The 19,799-nt window shown below is 42.9% G+C and overlaps 1 protein-coding gene across 1 annotated transcript in view; it reads left to right on the top strand.

The window, feature by feature from the left end:
- The window catches only part of DRC8 (dynein regulatory complex subunit 8), a 52,643-nt gene that overhangs the window by 13,952 nt on the left and 18,892 nt on the right, over nt 1-19,799 (top strand). Inside the window, exon 3 of the mRNA XM_086460397.1 lies at nt 7,230-7,524. Within this exon, the coding sequence (XP_086316523.1) occupies nt 7,230-7,524 (295 nt within the window). The remainder of the gene's footprint in view (nt 1-7,229; nt 7,525-19,799) is intronic.

Raw genomic sequence — 19,799 nt, 5'->3', positions numbered from 1 at the left:
TCCAAATGAATGGAGAATGACTGGAAAATAGTTCAGGACAGCAGGCATCTGAGTTGGGAGAAGGCAAGCCAGCGACGGACCAAAACCCCTTCCACCCATAGATGGAGGACTGTGCTGAAAGTCTCAGGCTGCTGCTTGGTGGCAGGTCTGTGCTTCCTCAGCCCTGCTCAGTTGTTCTTACACTGTCCCTTCTGCCGTGCTAGTCCAGCTCACAACCTGGTAACCACCACAACAACAAAAGAGTATTTTTTGGCTGAATGAGTTTCCTACTCAGATCCTTTCACGGCTGTGCCCTGGGGCATGGCAGAGAAGGTGATACAAAAGCAGATGATGCCTCTGCTTGCCCTGGCATGGTGCCACTGAAAACTCTACCAACCCAAAGTATTCCTTACCTCTCTTAGTTTGAGTTATTGTGTCTAAATGGCTCTGTAGACAAATGCTTCCTATTTCTAGATTTATGACATGTCTAACCAGTTACACTGGCAAAAGTGTCAATTGGAAGAGCAGTTCTGGTGGCTTGTTTTTCCTGTTCCCTAGAATGAAGAATACAGAAAAATATCAACTCTTTCTGGTAAAATTGGCTGAACTTCAGCTTTTGACAGTGTAACAGTCTATTGTGGTATGAATATTTTACATTCATAGCCAACATGCAAAGTCTCTGAGCACAGATTACATTTTCATTAATACAGTTATCTATCTTCTGGCCACAGCGCATCAAAGTCTCCTATCCCTCACAAGGGAATCAAACAGGAATTCATTTCTTTCTTATTCCAACAGTAGAGAAAATATTCCTGGGATGTGTCTTAGTTCTGTTCCTTTTTTCCCCCCTCTTAAAGTAACAAAGTGTATTTTTATATCAAAGCAACTTTCATTTTAAAATAGTAAGTCTATATAGGAAAATTTACAAAACATACTCTGTACAGTATCTCTAGCTACATCAGAGTTAACATTACTTAAATAGGGAAATTAATTTAATCTCTGCAAAGTTAAAGCTTATATTTAAGTAATAAGAACACGTCACAAACCTGGAAAAACAAGCTAGCCATGCAATTAGCCCTTTGAATAAAAAAACGCTGAGATGAATAAGAATTGAGGTGATGCTTATGCTATAACACTAATCTTAATACTGTGCCATTTGTGTCAGTGGAGATGAATAAATTGTGAATAAAATTAAGATCAGTCCCACAGACCTTAACCTTATTCCCACTGAAATTCTGAAGTTAACATGAGCAGGTAGTGGGGTCAGACTTGTAAAGTGAAATCCTGAACACATTAAGTTAATGGGACTTATTATAGAATATGATTTTCTCCCTTGCTGTCCTACTGTAGATTAAAAAGGGTAATGCTACATAAATTCTCCAAACATTATCATCACAAGCAGATGGTCTAGATTTTTTTTTAATAAACGAAAACTTGCATTCTGAAGAAACCAGAAAAATCTTAAGTACTGAAATTCATGGGTTTTCTTATACCCAGGTTCATTTTGGTTGTGATTATCACTTACCTAGTGAGTACAGCAACATCTCCATGCCCAAATAATCTTGACAGATGATCTAAAAGAAAACAGTTCTGCCTTTCATGCGCTAGGAGGATTTTCCTAAGTATTAAAAAGTACTATATCATGCCTCATGCAAATTGATTAAGTGCCGTATATGTTCATTCAGATGTGTAACTGTAGTTCCTCCTCTCATCCCAAAGCTAAGTACTCCTGTGTCGCAGCTGACTGCTTTATAAAATGTACTTTGGACCAATTTATCCATGCTATGGCCTTTATACCTTTAAATTGCATGTCACCATATAACAGTGAAATAAGAGCTTTTTTTAAAGGCTAGCTTCACAATATGGGTAACATAAACATAATTCAAGTGTTCAACATTCTCATTCAATTGTGATTGTCCAAACGTCAGTCTGAAACCTATGATTTTGTGTTTTTGTCATATATAACTATTTTTACACAGCTTCTAGATAACAACATTATTAGAGGGCCTCCCTTAATTATTAAGCAATGATCAAAGAGTCTTTTGCTTTTTTAAGAACACCAAAAAGAGCCTTCTGGGTCATATCAAAGGTCCATATCTTTGAGTATCCTTTCTTCTAGTGAGGCCTAAAGCAGGTGCTCAGTGGAGAACCAGGCAAATTAATATCTTGAATACTGTCTCTCTCAGCCTCCTACAAATGGTTTGTGATTTGAGGACTTCCTGAGCTAGGGGCATTAAAGAGTGTTTCCATTAATTCAGTGCATCATGAATTCCGGGTTTTTCTTCTTTCCTTCCTAAGTATGTAAATTCAGTGGTTTGATAGTATGTTAATTGGGAATTTTTTGGCATGGTATTGAAATATGTGCAAAGAATTTTTTCAAAAGAAACGGAGAAGGGAGGAATGGAGTTTGCATTCATGTTGCCAACGTCATTGCTTTTGTCTCTTGCAAGAGGAGTTCTACTGATGATATCTTGCTGCTCCACAAGTCCCTCATTCCTGAATTTCAGGCTGCTGGCTGACACCTTTGAGGCTCCAGATGAACACAGGTGTCTTGGATATAGAAACCAAAGTCTTCATTCAAGGGAGCAGGCTTTCTTTACCAGAATGGGGCCCTTGAACTTGGCTCAGTGTTCAGTGGCGAGCCCCTGCTGCCTGTGGAGCATGGGGAGAAGTACTCATGGCAACCCGTGTTGCTAGGCAGATGGAAGATTGTGTTTTGTTCCTGCCACCGTGTTCTCGGGGATCCTGGCTTCACTTTGAGATATAATTAATGGTAATAAAGTCTGAAGGTTAAAATATGTGGATCTCTAGGGCCATTTCTGTGCCTGGGTAGGATGGGGAACAGCATCCTGCACTTAAATATGAAAGTGAAGCTGTTTTCTGCTGCAGCTCTTTAGGCATAGTCCCAAAGGCCAAGCACTGCCAGTAGCTCCTTGACATTGAGGAATATTGCTGAGGGAAAGAAATGCTTCCTTTTTTCCTAGTGACGCATTGTTAATGCATGTTCAGTCACTTTTCCTCAAATGCAGCTTTGCTGAAGCTGGACAGGAGCAGCTAAAGATCCACAGGATCGTAGCTGTATATAAGCAGCAAGAGATATTTGCCAGGACAGTTCCAAAGCCATCCCATGGACTGAGAAGGATTTGAGATCCTGCTATTATAAGCAGCCTTCAAACCTATTTTTTCCCCTTCCTTCCTTCTGAGTTTTACTTACAGACTCAGCAGCCAACAATCGAGCCTTCTCCCCCTAAAAGAACATCTCACCCTTCCTGCCTTCCTCCTTTCTTCCTCACTTCTAATTGCATGGTCCAACTTCCTGGCTGTGCTGATTCAGATGCTTGTCAGACTCTTTACCAAAAACTATTCACTTTTTGATGGATTGGGGTTTTTACTACTTCAGTGACTCATACCTGCTCTCAATGAATGGCAGAGCCAGCACAAGGTAGAAGCAGGATGTGCAGCCAGCAGTAGAGAAGGAAAGGCAAGACTTGAAGAAAGAGCTGGATCCTCCCTTTTCAGCATCAGTGAACTCCACATAGAATCAGTCATACCCTGACGTTTTATTTAAGAGATCCAATTTTGACTTCTAGATTTATTACCTGTATGAAAAATAAAGGAACTCTCTTGCCAATTTATGTGCTTTTTGCTGTTCTGTAGATCAGAGCAGGAAGACTTTTATTTTTCAAAAAGAAAACAAAATGGTGACAGATAAGGTTATTTTGAAAATACCATCAGCCCGGAAGAGGTCAATAGTAGAGCAAGTAGTGGTGGGCATGCCTATTTGTGTGTCTCTACCCGCTCTGTTAGGCTTCTCTTCATCTGGCCCAAGCATAGGATCAAAGCCTGCAGTAACAACGAGAACAAGCCAGAAGAGAAGCTGTCTTCCCTCCCACACATCAAGGAACGAGGTAGCTGCTCTCGGTGTAATTTACCCGAAATCTGAAGGGAAAGATACAGCATAAGCAAGGAAAAATGGAGTCTTTTTCTCATTTTTATCTGGTTGCTGTGTATCATTTGGGTGAACAGATAATGTTTAGATAATACTCTGTTTTGAAGAAGCTGTTTCTGAATCACTAGATCAGCTGCTGATCCCAGAGGAAGAGTGGAATGAAGATGCCAAATGCACTTGGGTCATTCGTGTTATATTGGTGAAAAAGGGTACTGCGACATGGAAACACCTCCCGAGTGGTAGGGCTGTACCCATTTAGCTACAGAGGAGTTACAGGTAGACTCCTGTCATAGAATCGTAGCTATTCATTTACTTTCTCTGTGAAGGGCAGATAAATACACTTCTTTGTGCTTCAGTTATATGGTCCCCAAGGGCCCACAGAGGGAGTTCTATGGTGAAGGTCTTCAGCAAGTGTTCAGAGTAAAGATGTGTCCAAATGCTGCAACCCCAAAGCCACGGGGGGACACTGCTTTGTAGGATGTTATTATACCTCCTTGAACTGCTTTATCTTTTACATTCTTCCATTTTAGAGCTGTTTCTTATTGCTGAACAAAATTTCTGAACATATGCATGGAAAATATGCAAAGTGTGTGAGATAGGACCCTGACAACTGAGAGGAATGTGACGAAATTAGGTGCAGAGGCAAGGGTATCTTAACGTCTATTCAACTTCAGTGGATTCGGGCTTTATATCAACAATGCTGGTTTCTTCCATATTTTCCCTGAGATATTTTCTGACATTTTTTAAATGAAAAATTACGAGTTTAAAAGGGTATGTTCTCTTCAGAGGAGCTCTTTAAAGATCTTGCATGCAGCAGCTGATATTTCAAGCTGTTGAATTAGTGGTTCTGGGTTTCCTTTTGTACTTGTCTGTGCCAAAATGCGATTAGTTGTTTCAGCCCACTCATACCCTTGGTTCGAGATGTCTGTGCATTAAGTTAGAAGGGAAACAGTCACATTGTTCAGGTCCAATATTTGATCTGCATTATAATTGTTAACATTTTTTTCCTACATAGATTTTTCAAGTTATGTTGCCAGGGAATTTTAAAGCAGTGAGTTCTCGTTTTGAAGTGCTTTCTCATTGCATATTTTGTTCTCCTCCTGAAGACAGGCAAGACACCAAACCCTGAGTGTCAGGAACTGGGGGAAGAAGGGGCAACATGTGCTGACACTTGGATGCAAGCTACTGAAAGCAAAAGGAAACTCCAGGCTGGTGCAGATGATGCAAACGAAGCACTTCGATTTACAGGAATTGTCCTGAGTGGAATCTCAACAACACGGCCAGGACAGTGCAAAATACTCTTTGCTGAAATTAGTATTAGCTGTAAGTCACAAAAGATTCTGCAGCTAGGCCAAAGGTATCAAAGTCAACAAGTACAAACCAATACTTTTATACACACGGAACAATGCTCTCCCGGAGGATCTATTGTAGCAGCTTGTGAGGGCTGGAGTCAGCTGCTACGACGGGGTGTAGACATTGTGGCATCCACAACATGTCGTAGCTGTTGTGTACTTCACAATTTCCCCTTTCTTGGTTGGCTTTTACACCCTGCTTTTGTTACCAACCCTCTTGGAGAAAACAAAGACAAGCATGTGCCAAATAGGAAAGGGTGGTGAGGAAAGTCAAGTGCAAACCCTGGTGAAATAGCACATGAAATTGCCGGGAAGATGTTAAAGGTAGTGGCCTGGGTGGAGTTACTGTCTTATCATGTCACATTTGCAGTGACTCACTTCAATTCAAAGGCTACTGTAAAAACACAAGAACCTCGATAAATTCGCACAATAGGCAATGTTTGTATCTATTTTAAAGATGAAACATTGTTCATATTTTGGGTATGGATTTGGCATGAAAACCTGAATGACTAGAACAGAATTTTTAAAAGTTTTTATTAGGGAAATGTGGTAAACACTGTGAATTAGTGTAGCATTTATAGCAGAGCTCTAAAAGTCCTATGATGAATCAGGTGATCTGGAAAATGATGTAAGAAATCTAATGCTAGCACAATATTCAAGAATGGGAAACTTCACATTTGGGGTAGGGGAGGGAAGAGATAAGAAAGCTCCATCCTTGCCAAAACAGTATATTTCACACTTTTCTTCATTTTCAAACATGTGACTGATCCACCACCCCAGATCTATAACAAGGAAAGACAAAGGTTTTCTGTGTGGAGGGGTTGAAAGAATAACAAATGGGACTCCTGTAAGACTGAAAGATAAGGGCCTTTCCTGCTGCTGCATCCTCCAACTTTGGCTGCCATACTGTTCTCCCCAAAACTTCTGTTATCAATTCGAGAGGAAACAAATCTGTGCTAATCCTCTAATAAAACATGTAATTTGAAATATTTAGTTACTTTAATAAACTGTTCAAGTCTGCAGATAACCTTTTAGAGTGATCAGCTTTGTTAGAGAGCATAATCAGCTGTTTTCCGAACAGAGTAAAGATGTATCTATTATCTCTTGGGTATCTATTATACCCCCTTTACTCTGAGCCACATTCAGTGTTTTTACACAGAAATAAGTGGCTAAAAGGCAGACAGCAAATATTAAGATGTTATTAAAAAGTGATTCTTTTAAAGCAAAGAAGCCCTATTTGGGTTCAACGTGTTTTTTGAAATTTCAGCCTTCCATGAATACTGAGCACATTGTACCTGTTTGTTTGAGAGGTGAAGATGAGCATGTCAGGAGGAGTCATCCACACGGGCTTTGCAAAAATTTAACATCTGACAAACAAGCACCTGCTGTGGCGAGGATGAGGTTTTAGTTCTAGGAATTTCATAAATATTTATTTTCTATGAATATGTGGTTGCATCTTGCCGGAATATTAATATTTATATTTTATCTACTTTCACAGTTGTTTTAGAGTCAGAAGAACCAGTCATCGCAAGAGTGTCTGCTAAAACACACAGCTAAATTTAAACTGCGGAGTTTTATTTAATATCGCTAAGCCAGAATATTTTAGCTGTTTCGGCACGATGGTATTTAGAATAAAATGTTCTTTCACTTTCTGAAGCTCAGCTACATGGAAATCTCTGCAATTGCTGGGGAAACTGTTTTCAAGAGAAATGGAGTACTGCGAAGTAGCAGGGTTAAAGGGCTCAGCCGGGGCCTTGCCGCAAGGCCAGCGCCGGGCAGACCCGGCTCCGCCTCACGGGCTGAATGGGTGTCGATCACGGTTCCGTCCCTTTAGCACAGCGGGGAGCGACACCCCAGACCCCAGCGGGGGGTGCCGCGGGAGCAGGCTGGGGCTGGGCCTCCGCGCTGGCACCAAGTCTTGGCCTTGATCGGCGTTTTGGGGCGGGCAGCGGCCGCGGCTCCCTGCCCGGTGCAGTACTCGGGGTCGGCACGCAGAGCCTCCAGCGGCCTGCTTCCACCGTCTGTCCCTTGCTTTATGTGTTAGCGGGCTGCGGACGCCGCGGGCGAAAAGCTTTCCGGGGCGGAGGGAAGGTGGCTGTTGTCGGCCCGGCCCGCCGCGCAGGCCGCCGGCAGCAGGCCTCGCCGCGCCCGCTGCGGCGGGAGGAGAGGGCCCGGTCGGGCCTGCGTCGCCATGGCGACGGCGCGGGGCCGCTGCCATGGCGGAGAAGGAGGGGAGCGGCGTGGGTAAGGCTGGGCCGGGGCCGGGGCCTCCCGCCCTGCGGGGTATGCGGGAGGGCTAGCGGGGGGACGGGCCACCGCCGGGCACCGGCCGAGTGAGGCCCGCCCAGTCGCGGCCTCCGGCGGCGGGAGAGGCGGCGGGTGGCGGGGTCTGGCCTTGCCGGGGCTGGCGCCAGGGTGGCACACGGACACGCACTGAGAGATACAGACGCGTATATGCGTGTGTGCGCGCGCATGCATGTATGTGTATAGATGGGAACGCACGCACACGTACATATTTACACACACCTCTAAATACATCCCCAGCCCCCCCCCCGCCATTGTATGTGGCTACTTCACTGCCTCCACCGCAGTCCTGCCCCCGCCTCAGGGCCGGGGGCTTCTCCCCCGCACTCCCTGTCACGGGGGATGCCACTAGCCGCCCGCTGCGATGCCACCTGCGGGCGATGGCTACGGGTGCTGGTAGCCTTATGGTTGTGGTGCCGCCCCGCAGGGTGCACCCAGAGGTGATGGCAGCGGGGCCGACCGCCTCGTCACGGCGTGGGGTGGCTTCCAGGGCAGCCGTGACAGCTGAACCAGCTGCTGGAGCCAGTTGGTCATCACCCCTTGCAGACATTTCTGGATGCATCGGGCTCTCTCTGCCAGGAAAAAGTAATCTGTGCTGCTGATAGCACCATGGCTTATTTTTAGAGGCAAGCGTGTTCTACTTTAGGGAGTGTTGCCAGAAATTATATTTTACAGGCTAAAGGTAATTCCTCCTGCAAGGATACTCAAGTATCGTTTCAAGGAAAACATACTTTCTGTAAAACTCACAGTATCGTGACTTCTAAAATCCATCCTTTCCATAAGTAAACTTGTGTGTATGGTAATAATTTGCAAATTCTGAACATTGTATTTGAAATAATCTAAACAATGGACTATTTCATACTATTTAAGAAAAAACTAAAATATTCCATAGAAAAGTCCTGTATAAATAGTTGCTGTGAATGGTGCTGAAAGAGTAAATTGATTTTTGTAGGATTTCTAGCAGGCACTTTGCAGTATAGATATCTTGCAGAAATTAAGAACTAAGTCTGATGTAGCTTCTATGAGGACTGTTCTAAAAGTGTTATTTCTTTTATATTGTTTTTCATTTCTGATTAGCCTTGTGAAAGCATATTTTTTTCCAGTTTTGGAAATGAAGCTGAGGCGCAGTGCTGGCAGAGGTGGATAGAGGTGGTAGGGTAACAGCCTAGAAGTCTGCTGAACCATCTGAGGAGCAGGAATCTGGTGTTCTGGCAGGATAACAGTAATACTGGGAAGTTCTGGCTCCATATATTTTGGGGACCCATATGAATGATATTGAGATTTTGCACCATTTTGTCAATCCACATGCAGAAACTATTGGAGAAGAAAGGTCATGTGGTTTTGATTGCTTGATTAATGGATTTTAATGCTGTTTTTGTAGTTTCAAAGTAAGAATACTTTGTAACAAGTTTAATTACTGTATTACTGAAGACAGACTCTTTGTGTTTTTTAACATCCTGTAAAACACATTATTACCAGTAGAGTATCAGATGTTGTCTTCTAAAGGAAAATCGTGCTGTCATCCTAAAAGACCTTGACCCATAAACTCCATTCCTGGCCCTACCAGACTTCCCGATGGATCACGGAAAATGACATACTGGGCTTTGGTTTTGTCCTGGTTTGGCTGGGACAGAATCACAGCCCAGCCATGCTGGCAGGCTCAAGCCAGCCAGGGCAGCTGACCTGAGTTAGCTAGAGGTGTAGCCCATCCCATAGTGTCATGGTCATTATAAAGGGGGAAGGTTTGCTGAGGAAGGGGACCTCCTGTGGGGTTTCTGCTTGGGTTCTTCCTGCTTCTTCTCTGGCTTCTCCTGGCTCTTGAGGACTGGATATTTGTTTGTCTGGGTATAACTGTATATCTCTGTTGGTATTAGTGTTATCTCATTAAAATCTGTTTCACTTCCACCTGCGAGTCTGCTCTCCTTTTCCCAGTTCCCCTCCCTGGCTAGTGAGGGGTTGCTGGGTGACAGAGCAACTGTTACAGTTTAGCCCTGCCTACAGGGTAAATGTAGACAGGTTTCCTATCTGTAGAATGAGGACAATAACCTGTATCATACAGACAAGGCATCTGACTTATGTCATTCATGAGAATCATAGTCTGTTATTAGGCAAAGGAGTTGCTTATTGCCCTATAAACGTGTCTCATTATTATAAACACAGCTGAGGTAAGCTAACAGTCAATGTCTCATTAAGCTGCAGAAGCAATCCCATAAAAGTAAGTCGCTTATACCCCTTTCAGAGTTGCTATTAGACTTCTTGCAGATGGCAGTTAGGGGGTTAAGTAGGATTCCCCAATTCTGGATTCATGTATTGATAATGCTTTCTTCTGACAAGAATTCCACGTCTACGCAAACTGCAACTTTTACTTTATTATTCTTCGAACAGAACAATAACGTTAGTTGTATTGTCAAATAATTAGTCTTTAGGGTATTCCTCTTGGTTCTTTGTAGAACTGCAGTTCCACCAGCTTTCATGGTAAAGGTTTCCCTTAGGTCCTATTATTTTCAAGTTTTGTCTTCTTCAAAGTTAAAATGCCTGCCTAACATTTCACAGATGTACACAAGGAAAAATGGTGAAAGGTCAAATCCTGCAACCTCTTTTACATCATGTTACGTGAGCATTACCCTCTAACTTATGCAGTTCTTGTGAATAAGATCTTGTATGTGCATAAGTGCTAATGGGATCATGCCCATGCTATCTGTAGCTACATGTTTTATGTATGAATTTATATCCTTACATTTGTGCTTTCAACACTGTTTAATGCTTTTTCTTCATACCCATCTGATTACGCTAGACTGCTTAATCTTTCTCTTCTGTATATTTGTCTGTATCGCCGCTCCCATCATTCTGTTTCTTTCCCTTTTTCTGCTACTTAATTCAGTCTGTCTGTTCTTCCATTTGCTCTCAGATACTTTCTTTGTAATTTGACAAAACATGTCAGATTTTCTAAGTTTTAATATCTCTGATCTCAATACTGGTGTTACTAGAACCTGAAAGCGAAATGTCAGACCGGTAGTGCCTGAAGTAGAACTAGACAGAAGACAAGACATATTTTTCTCCAGCTGGCATTTAAGAAATCACATGAAAGTACATAAAGGAGAGAAAGCTCAGTGTTCCTATATCATTATGGCAATGTTATGTAATTGATCAGTATGAGAGTTTTTCTAAGACCACATTCTTCGTGCTGGTTAGCGCATATTTAAAATACAATTAATAAGTCATGAATTTTAATCCAAAAGGAAGTATATTAAATAGTCTGAGCTCCTGTTTCACCCACTTACGCCCATATGAAACCAAGTAACTAGTTCTGGATAACAGATGTCCTCCAGAAACATACCTGGTTATGATGCAAAGACCTATGGAGATGGAGAGTAACTGTTCTGCGATGATGGTTTTATCTGGTAAATGATTAGTAGTTGTTCTGGGTAGTTTGACTTAAGGCTGCAATATGTAATCAGGCCTCACAGATTTTCTTCCCCACTTATGAAACAGTCATATGGAGGTTGTTAGTGGAGATGGGAAAGAGTTTTCACCCTGATTTTAGTGCCTTATGTGAATGCAGTAACAATGTGTTCCATTGTACATATGTATCTGCTCTTTAACTGCCCTGGTTTGCTGCTGGTGAAATCGGAGATTTGGTGAAGTTTACATTTGGTCAGAACTAGCTAAATATCCCGTTGAACTACTTCCCTCTTGCAAGGGAGCAGAGTTGCCCCTACGGCACATGCCCTGCCAAATCCTTCCGTGTCTGGAGGTAGGATCTAAACCTTCCCTCTCCATGTCCTTGGCTCTGCCTGGATTCTGTATTCCTAGAGATACTGAATATGTGCTATCAGTGCTCATTCTGTTTTAATAAAGTTGCAGAACCAAGCTTAGAGAGCCTAGTAGCTGCCATGAGCACTGTAGGCAGTCGTAACCATTAATTCTGCTCAGAGCACACTTAATTAACATGAGAGTTTCAGACCTGACACGGAAAAGCGCTTAAGCTGTGTGCGGCTTTGAGGAATCCTGTTGAATGGGATAATATGATGCACATGACACTTAAGCACATGAGTACATTTAAGGGTCTTACTATATTGAGGATTTTAAAATGTATTTTCGAGGGTTTCACAACTGAGCATCAGCATTTGAAAGATTCAAAAGCTATGGATTAAACACTCACAGTAAACCTTCAGGCTAAAGTAGTCCGTCAGACAAATTATCTTTAATTTAAAAAGTAGCAGTGTTTCATTTATGGAAAAAAAATACAAAATTAGTATGAATTAAAAATAAGTAGCTTTCATAGGGCTCAAGCAAGCAATGTTTCAGCTCTGGAAGAAAATATGAATATATGAGATCACTTAGGAAATCTGTGTACAGTTTTATCACAGTGGAATTTACAGATTAACACTATGAATATTCTTATAGCCTGTTGTTGACATTGCTATGAGAAATTACATGAGGGGAAAAGTTTATAGCTTTTATTAGACTGTAATGCAGTTTAACATGCACCTTGACATCAATCTGAGTTATGTTTTAATATTTGTACTTATTTGAGAGTGAAACAAAAAATAAATTATGTCCATCTCCCACGGGCAAACACAGGCTGTAGATCTGATCCTCTTGGCTATACTCCTGCAGTAAAAGTTAATCTCAAGTGGATGTAGAGTAGGTAATTGCAGATTGACAGGTTTCTTGTTTCCATGGTGTGTAAAATGGCAGAAGTTCTTCACTTTGGCTCTACTTCTAGCTGACTTATTGAATAAAAAATTGGCTGGTGTGCAGAAAGGCTTTAAACTTTTATGTCTTTTAAACAATGCTAACCAGCAGATACACAGTGCTGACAGGGAACTTGAGAACTCCCACAAATTATCTTTCCAACAATAGTTAATGTGTTATTAAGAATTTCCATGTCTACATACTAATTATTCTTAGATCTGAGGGGTTGGGATTTTTTTTTGCAATTTAGGAGTACCTTTATTTTGTGTGAACAGATAATGCTTTGTTGCTATTGGCAATAAAACATGGTATGCTAAAGGCTGCCAAAGGGAAATGGTCTTTCGGGTAATAGAGGTCTGACATGAACCTGTTGTTGAACATGTTCAACAGGGAGCCCATGGGCTTTAGCCCCCAGGTGGGAGGTTGCCGTGCAGACAGGGGTGCTGGTCACACCACTGCTTTGCCCTGGCCAAATCCTGCCATGGGGGCTGGTTGCTGCTGCTGCTGCTGTTTCTGCCACGGGTGTATGCGTGAGGTGAGGGGCAGAAGCTGAAAATAGCTCCTACGCATCCTGTGAGGTATCCTGAGAAGTAGCTGTGGCAGTGATAGCCCAGCCTGTGCAGAGGTGGGCCTTGTGCCTGGCATGACAGTGACTTTGGGAAGGGCATGGGACAGTCAGTGATGGGGCTGGGATGCTGCAGACAGTGGCCAGAGAAGTGGGGAGCTCCCTGCATGGAGCTCGCAGGTACCTGGTGCGGGGGTAAAAGCTATTGGCATAGTAAGGAGCAGGAGGTCCAAAACCATACCTTTGGCCCCCACAGCTTTTGAGATTGGATTACATGTGACCTGACAGGTCTCAGGAGATTTTTTTTTTTTTTTTAATAAATGTTATTTAATTGTAAATGTCCATCTTTAAGAAAATACAGACTTCCAACTTCTTGGAAATGTGACTTCCTTACTGCTCAGTGCTACACAGATGTGAATAGAATGTGAAAACCTGATGAACATCAGATTGAGAGGGATTTCCTTGAGTGCAGCCTGGGGCTGTATACAACCATAACTTTCAAAAGCTTACCAAGCTCCATCTTAAATGTGGTAAGGATTATTGTGTTTCTGGTGTAAGGTCGCAGGAGATTCTGGACCGTTACTGCTGATGGTCAGGTTGAAAATTAGAGATGAATTCTGAAACGTGTCCATGAACAGCTTGTATCCTTTTTTCATGTTTACCAACTTTCTTGTTTAGCTTAGCCTGGTTATAGAAATGACTTGTTTCCCATTGATGATAAATGTAAATGTCTTAAATTGGTCAGCTGAAATGCTGTTCAAATTCAAAATATTACTCTTAGGCAAATGAAAAGAAAATTGGAGGTTCATATTCATTCATGAGAGGTAAAGAAAGTGATTTAGCAATGTAAGTGATACTTTGAAGACAGCTCTTTGAAAAACAAGCAGCTGCAGCAGCAAGCCCCTGTAATCCCTTGCCATTTTGTTTCACTGTAACAGTCTTCCTCTTCTTGGACAAAGCCCTCATGCCAGAGAAGTGCAGATAGAATTGCAACCAGTCTGGATACTGTATTTTTTTTTTTTAAACCCATTTGAGACCCTGTCAAGCAAATTGAAGGACTTGTGATACGTTACATAATAACAGCATGTATTAAAAGTCACACTTGAAACCCCTCATTCTCCCATTAAATTGTAGAAAATTACGGTTCTTTCAAAAGAAGAACATTTACCAACTGCTGTATTTGAGCAGTGCTACTGCGGTGCTGTAGTTAAACTTTGTAATGGCTTAGGTTTAAAATAAGTTAATGCTCAGGGCACTAATATCCGCTCGATCCTGGCCCCTGGTTCCTGACCACTTGAGCAAGCGGTGAGCGGAGGCAGTTTAGTAGGCAAATACAGTTTGAGATGTTTGGTGCTGCCACACGTGCAATCAGATGTACATGCATACTGTTGGTGACAAGTTACACAGTACCCTGTTGGGGCCACGCCATGTCATGGGCAGAGTGAGATGCTGTTGTGGGGCATGCAGCAGCGTGTGCATTACTGTATTTTGGTGGAGTTCGGTGTGGTGCATATGTGTTGTAGACTGTGGGTGTCGGACTTGTTCTTTGGGCTGTGCCATCCGCTCCTGGGGCCAGCACCATGGAGAGCCCAGGAAAAATGGAGGCAAATGTCTTCTGCGACCACACAGCGCAGCAGCATGGGTTGTGTTCCGCTGGTGCCACAGCCTATGCAAGCTCTTCCTTTTCAGCAGCTGAAGGTATAGCAAGACTCTCAGCATCACCGGGAGAGCAATATATTCTTGCAGGGCAGTTTGCTGTTGGTGATGAAAGAGAACATAAGTATGGGCTAGACATAACTCTTTCACTATATCCCAGGTGTGTCTGAGATGAAAGATAGGGAACAAATAGCAGCAGTGGAGATTACTGTTTTTGCCAGCTCTGAGCTGCAACAGGAGGGCTGACAGGTACAACTACCAGAGTTGAGATTTCAGGGATGTGCAAGACATCCCTAATGGAGATTTATGCTGAGCTTATCTCTGCCTTATGAAAAGGGAGGCTGCATGCAACCAGGACTGACTTTAAAAAAAAGTGTCACAATCATTTGTTGCAGGCTAACAAATGTCAAGTGCTGGCATTTGTTTCACTTCACTGTAGAAAGGATAACATCATGACTTTCCTCAGGAGAAGTGTAAGATATTAATTGGATATTATCTGTGAATCACAGGTGTAGAGGAGGCAAACCAGATCTATGCATAGATGGGACTTTTCTTTGGATGACTAGAGACATATCTCCACATCCTCTGCTTGGAAGAGATGATCTTTATATCAAAAGGAAAGGATTTTCCCCCATCATTCTGGAAATTAGTGTGACAAAGCATGTTCTTTCACTGCCCTCAGTTTCGGTTGCATGCAATGGCAAGTATTTGGCAGCTTGTCTGTTGTCACCAGCTAGCAAGAGAGCTTTGCTGTCAGAGCTGGACCTGCGATGATTAGGGTGAGTGCTATTACTCAGGGCTTGCTGCTTTGGCTCATGAAGATCCAGGGTTTGTAAAGTCAGACTCGGCCACCAGTTGAGAAGCTGCACAATGATGATGTGCTTGGCTGGCTGAAATGTAGGTCATAACTGAGACCTGTTACGTCTGATTTTGATACATGTTTCTTCCTGAGAGTTCTTATTGCATGCTGCTTCCAAAGTGATAATCTGCAACAATTGTGAGGCCTGTGGAGCTAAAGCAGCACAGCTATAGCCAACTGCTTGGGAAGACAGGCAGGGCCAAATCCCGAGAGCTGTAGTTGAATGTTTCATGCTGTGTCCTGATTGTTGCTCTAAAAATGCTACAGCTATTCCTGACATAAAATGTTTGACAGCTAATCAGATGAAAATGCTTGTCGTTATGATCCAGGACTCAATAGCTTTTTCTGTCCTGTAAGGCCACTGTAACTGCCCCATCCCAGAGTCTTGGGGCCTGTGTTACCCAGCTCTTCCCTCCAGGAAATGCAAAAAGGCAAAATGGGTTTGAGGAAAAAAAAAATGTTTCAACAGATGACCAAGTATTAGCAGAAAAAAAATAATCTGGTTTTTCTGCAAGGACTCTGCAACAACAAAGGCACAAAGTGTGGGCAGACAGACTTGTGTGAAAGCTGGGAAGAGAGAAATGGCTATGGTCAGAGTAGGTGCTGTTGTAATTTTGAAAGATGCTTAGGAGGACTGCCAAGTGTTTCTTCTGCTGTAGGTAATGATGACTCCAGCTTCTTTCAAGCTTTAAGAGATTATCCCTACTTTTTATCTGAGGTTTGGGCATACACAGGGCATACCCCACATGCATTCCTTCTGTTTCCTGGTGCTGTGTATTCTCCAGAGGATATAGGCAATAAGCTGTATGTTACTGTTCACAGCATGACCCTGCACTATTTAATAATGGGGTGACAGTGGGTTAGAATACAAGGAGTAAGGGGCTTAAGAAGGTCAGGTCAGGGCATTAGCTCTCTGTTGACTGTTTCAGAACTCAGAGACTTTGTACTCAAGGTGATAAAAATCTGTAAGCTGTAGCTATAGGGAAAGGTGCAAGACAGAGCTATGAACTTGCACAGAAAGGTGCTTGTCACTGCGCACTAACTGCAGTACCCCCAACAGCCAGGGGGACAGCGGGAGGTGGCAGGAGGAGCTCAGGGCTGTGCCTAGGTGGAGCTGCACGCAGTCCTTAGAGCAGCAGCAGAACAACAGTAAGTTGGAGCTGGAGGAGGGCAGGGTGCCAAATATTTGCTTGTGCACTTCCCTGCTACTTACAGGTGGTAATCCTTCTGCACGGTATCATCCTGGCTGGTCAAAACAGAGAGCAGAAAATCTGCCTGTGCTGCAGTGTATGTGGGAATCCAGCTTGCATTGCCATTTTCTAATGCTACTACCATCGGGAAAGTAGGCTTCTGCCTACTGCTACCAGCCAGGCAGTGGAGGATGGCCTCCACTGGACCATTTTCCTTGCAGATGTAAAAGGAATGCTGTGGTGTGGCTTCCAAATCACTCACTAGAAAATGTGTCAGTATATCTTGCAATTTTAACCTGAATTAGGCCAACTTGTTTTCTTTTCTGATTTTTTTTTTTTTTCTGGGCATGCTGCTAGGTCCAGAACATTTCATCAGCAGGAGAACCTAGTGCTGTAGCCAAGTCTTGGCCCCAGCTGGCACCTTCCATTTCCAAAACTTGGACTAGCCTGTCTCAGCTAGGTGCTGCTGTGGGACACTGCCTGGGCTTGTGGCAACTCAGGAATCCCTGACAGAGTCTCTCGTCTTAATTGCTTTGACCTGGAACGTGATGCATACTACATCCCAGATGTGTGGTCATACCAACCAGGTGGCCACTTCACCTCCAGTTCTCCTTTTTGGCAGATAGAGACCAAATCACAAATTTGTTCTGTGCAGTGAAAGTAGGAAGGACTCATTCCATACCATCCCACCAAAAAAAATTTGAAAAATTGATCACTCGTCAAACCTTGGATAGTGCTTCAGGTTTGAGAAAATTGAACTGTAGCTGAGTGCAGCTAGGTAGTATTCCTTGATCATTTCCCAGGATTGCGAGCTTCTCTGCTGATGCTTATGAAGGCTGGTGCTTCATTATATGTGGATATATGTATGTACATATAGCATATGTACATAAATTATGTACAGTAAAAAATCAGGGCATATTTTGTTGAGCTTTTCCTGGGATCCATGAAGTGCTGTCACTGACATGAATTGATACGTACCTGTGTTGCACCACTCAGACTAACTGCCTACAAGGGAACAGATTTTTCCCCAGCAGACCATGTGATTGTAGCATCCTTCCCTGGTATGTCCCAGGATTATGTAGACTGAGCTTGCCCTCACCAACAACCTGCTCAGGAAGTTTTTGAGTGGCAGGAAGGAAGGATTTTCTTGCCTGTATGGCAGGGGAGATGCTAATCACCCATAGCGCTTGAAGAGATTCGAAGGTTATGGCAACAAAAGCACACAGCTGGGAAAGGAGGTTCAGCAGAGCAAATGGGTGGTCTCCCAGGGGGAAAAGTGCTCCAGTGCAAAGCGAGCAGAGTCGAAGTAGGTGTCAGCCACCTCAGCCTGTGTGCATTTCTGTGTAAGGAGCTCAGCCAGGTAATAGGAAGGGTAGAATTGTATCCCTCACCACATCCTCAGTACGTTCTGCTGTTTGTTTTTTTTTTTTTCCAGTGGCACTGAACTTGCAGTCTGTCTTCCCTATGCGTCCCTCATGGACCAACCTGCCACATGCCCAGCCCTGAAGAACACTTAGTGGAGTTTTACAGACTGTGAGAAGCACTGTATGACATTAGTGGGACTCTTTCTGGGACCCAGTACATCCCACTCAGCCACTCCTAACGTTTAACATTCTCTGCCTTTCTTCCCTTCACTTGCAAGTTCTGCTTGGTTATAAATGGTTTCAGTAAGTTTAGAGGAAGTTTGGTTTGCATTTTGTGTGTCGGAAGCCTTTATGCCTTTTATTTCTTTGCAATCCTCCATCCTGGGGACGTCTAGAAAGAATTGGGTGGAACTAGGGAAATTAATGCCTCTGATCCAGAAGCCCAGGCACAGGGAGGCTGTCACGGTCATAGTATTCAGGAGGTGATGCAGAAAATAGTGGTTTATTGGTGCCCTCCAACATATGGACAACTTTGTTACAGTAAGCATCTGTCAAGGAATTTGCAGAGATAGCAAGGGTATCCCTCATAACTCGCCCTTCTCCATTCTCCGAGGCACATGCATTATCTGCAGCAAGCCCAGGCAGTGGTTGTAGTTCCGCTGGGCCTTCATGCTGACATACTTTGCCATCTGCATCCCCTGGCTTGAAGAAATACAGTGCAAACTCTGGACAGAGCAAGCAAACAGGGTCCTGGTAAAGATGCGGGTGTTGGGTTTAATAGGGCAGCTATTCAAGCTGTTACATCATTATGACTCAGGGCAGATAAGTGTGAGTTACCAAGTACTGAGGATACAGAGTGATGTCTGTGGACTGGCCTGGGGGCTCTTTTCCCAGCCCAGCCCAGGCAAAATAATGGGAACTTGAAAGAGCAACCAGAAGTGACAGCATTACAATGGGTTTGATGACCTGCAAGGGTGTGTACCACAAGGGAAAGAAATATTTTTTCCATTGATGAAGAACTGTATTTGATCCAGAAGGAAGGGCAGTAGAGAAGATTGACCGTGACACCAACACCTTTGGGGAGAGATAACTGGGATAAGAACTTTGTGAATGGTTGCTATTCCCTTTCAAAATCAATGATATTTTAATATGAACTGTGTTTTGGAGGCAGTGTGAACTACGGTTTTAAGCACCTTTGGATATACTAGGTGACAAAAGGCACTGACTATGGCTTCTTTTCCAGCTTAACGTGGCATCCTCCATGGCCTGTTTTGTTCTGTGTTATGGTGTCAGTTAGATAAGAATTTTATGAGCAACTGAAAGCTTGACTGCTTATCAAGGCAGCAGTAGTTTCTATACTTACTTTGTTTGTCAACAGTTGAATTAGTTTGTTAATTGCCCCATTAGTTTTGTTAGTTTTGGTTCCCACATGTATTTAAACATCTGAATCTATGGTAGATTAGAATGCCATGGCATTTAAAATAACCTCTACTGAACAATCAAAACCTAAGGCAATATTCAGGATATCTTGTTTCATCAGGTATTTACTGGCAATTTGTAGGTCAATTAGTTGCTGCTAACTGACTATCACAAACTGGATATATTTTGCATATTGGTATATTGTTGCATTTTTCAACTTCGAGGTTGAAATGCACAGTTGTTACATCATTTTTTAAAGTCTTTAATGAATTTGTCAGCTTCTAACTAAAATAACCAAAGTATTTCCATTGTTGCTGGTCTGAACTCTTATTTTTTTTATTACTAGCATAATTCTATAAAATAATCTCATTTCCATAGCCAAAGCTGAAGTCAAAAGAGTGCACGACTGTCTTATGTAAAGAAGACAAAAAGGAAAAATTGTGTTTAATATTTTTGTGTCAGAA

The sequence above is a fragment of the Leptosomus discolor genome, chromosome 2 (assembly GCF_034619465.1).
Source record: "Leptosomus discolor isolate bLepDis1 chromosome 2, bLepDis1.hap2, whole genome shotgun sequence".
Classification (NCBI taxonomy): Eukaryota; Metazoa; Chordata; class Aves; order Leptosomiformes; family Leptosomidae; genus Leptosomus; species Leptosomus discolor.
The sequence above is the reverse complement of the archived record's forward strand: the minus strand, read 5'-3'. Positions and strand labels throughout refer to the sequence as shown.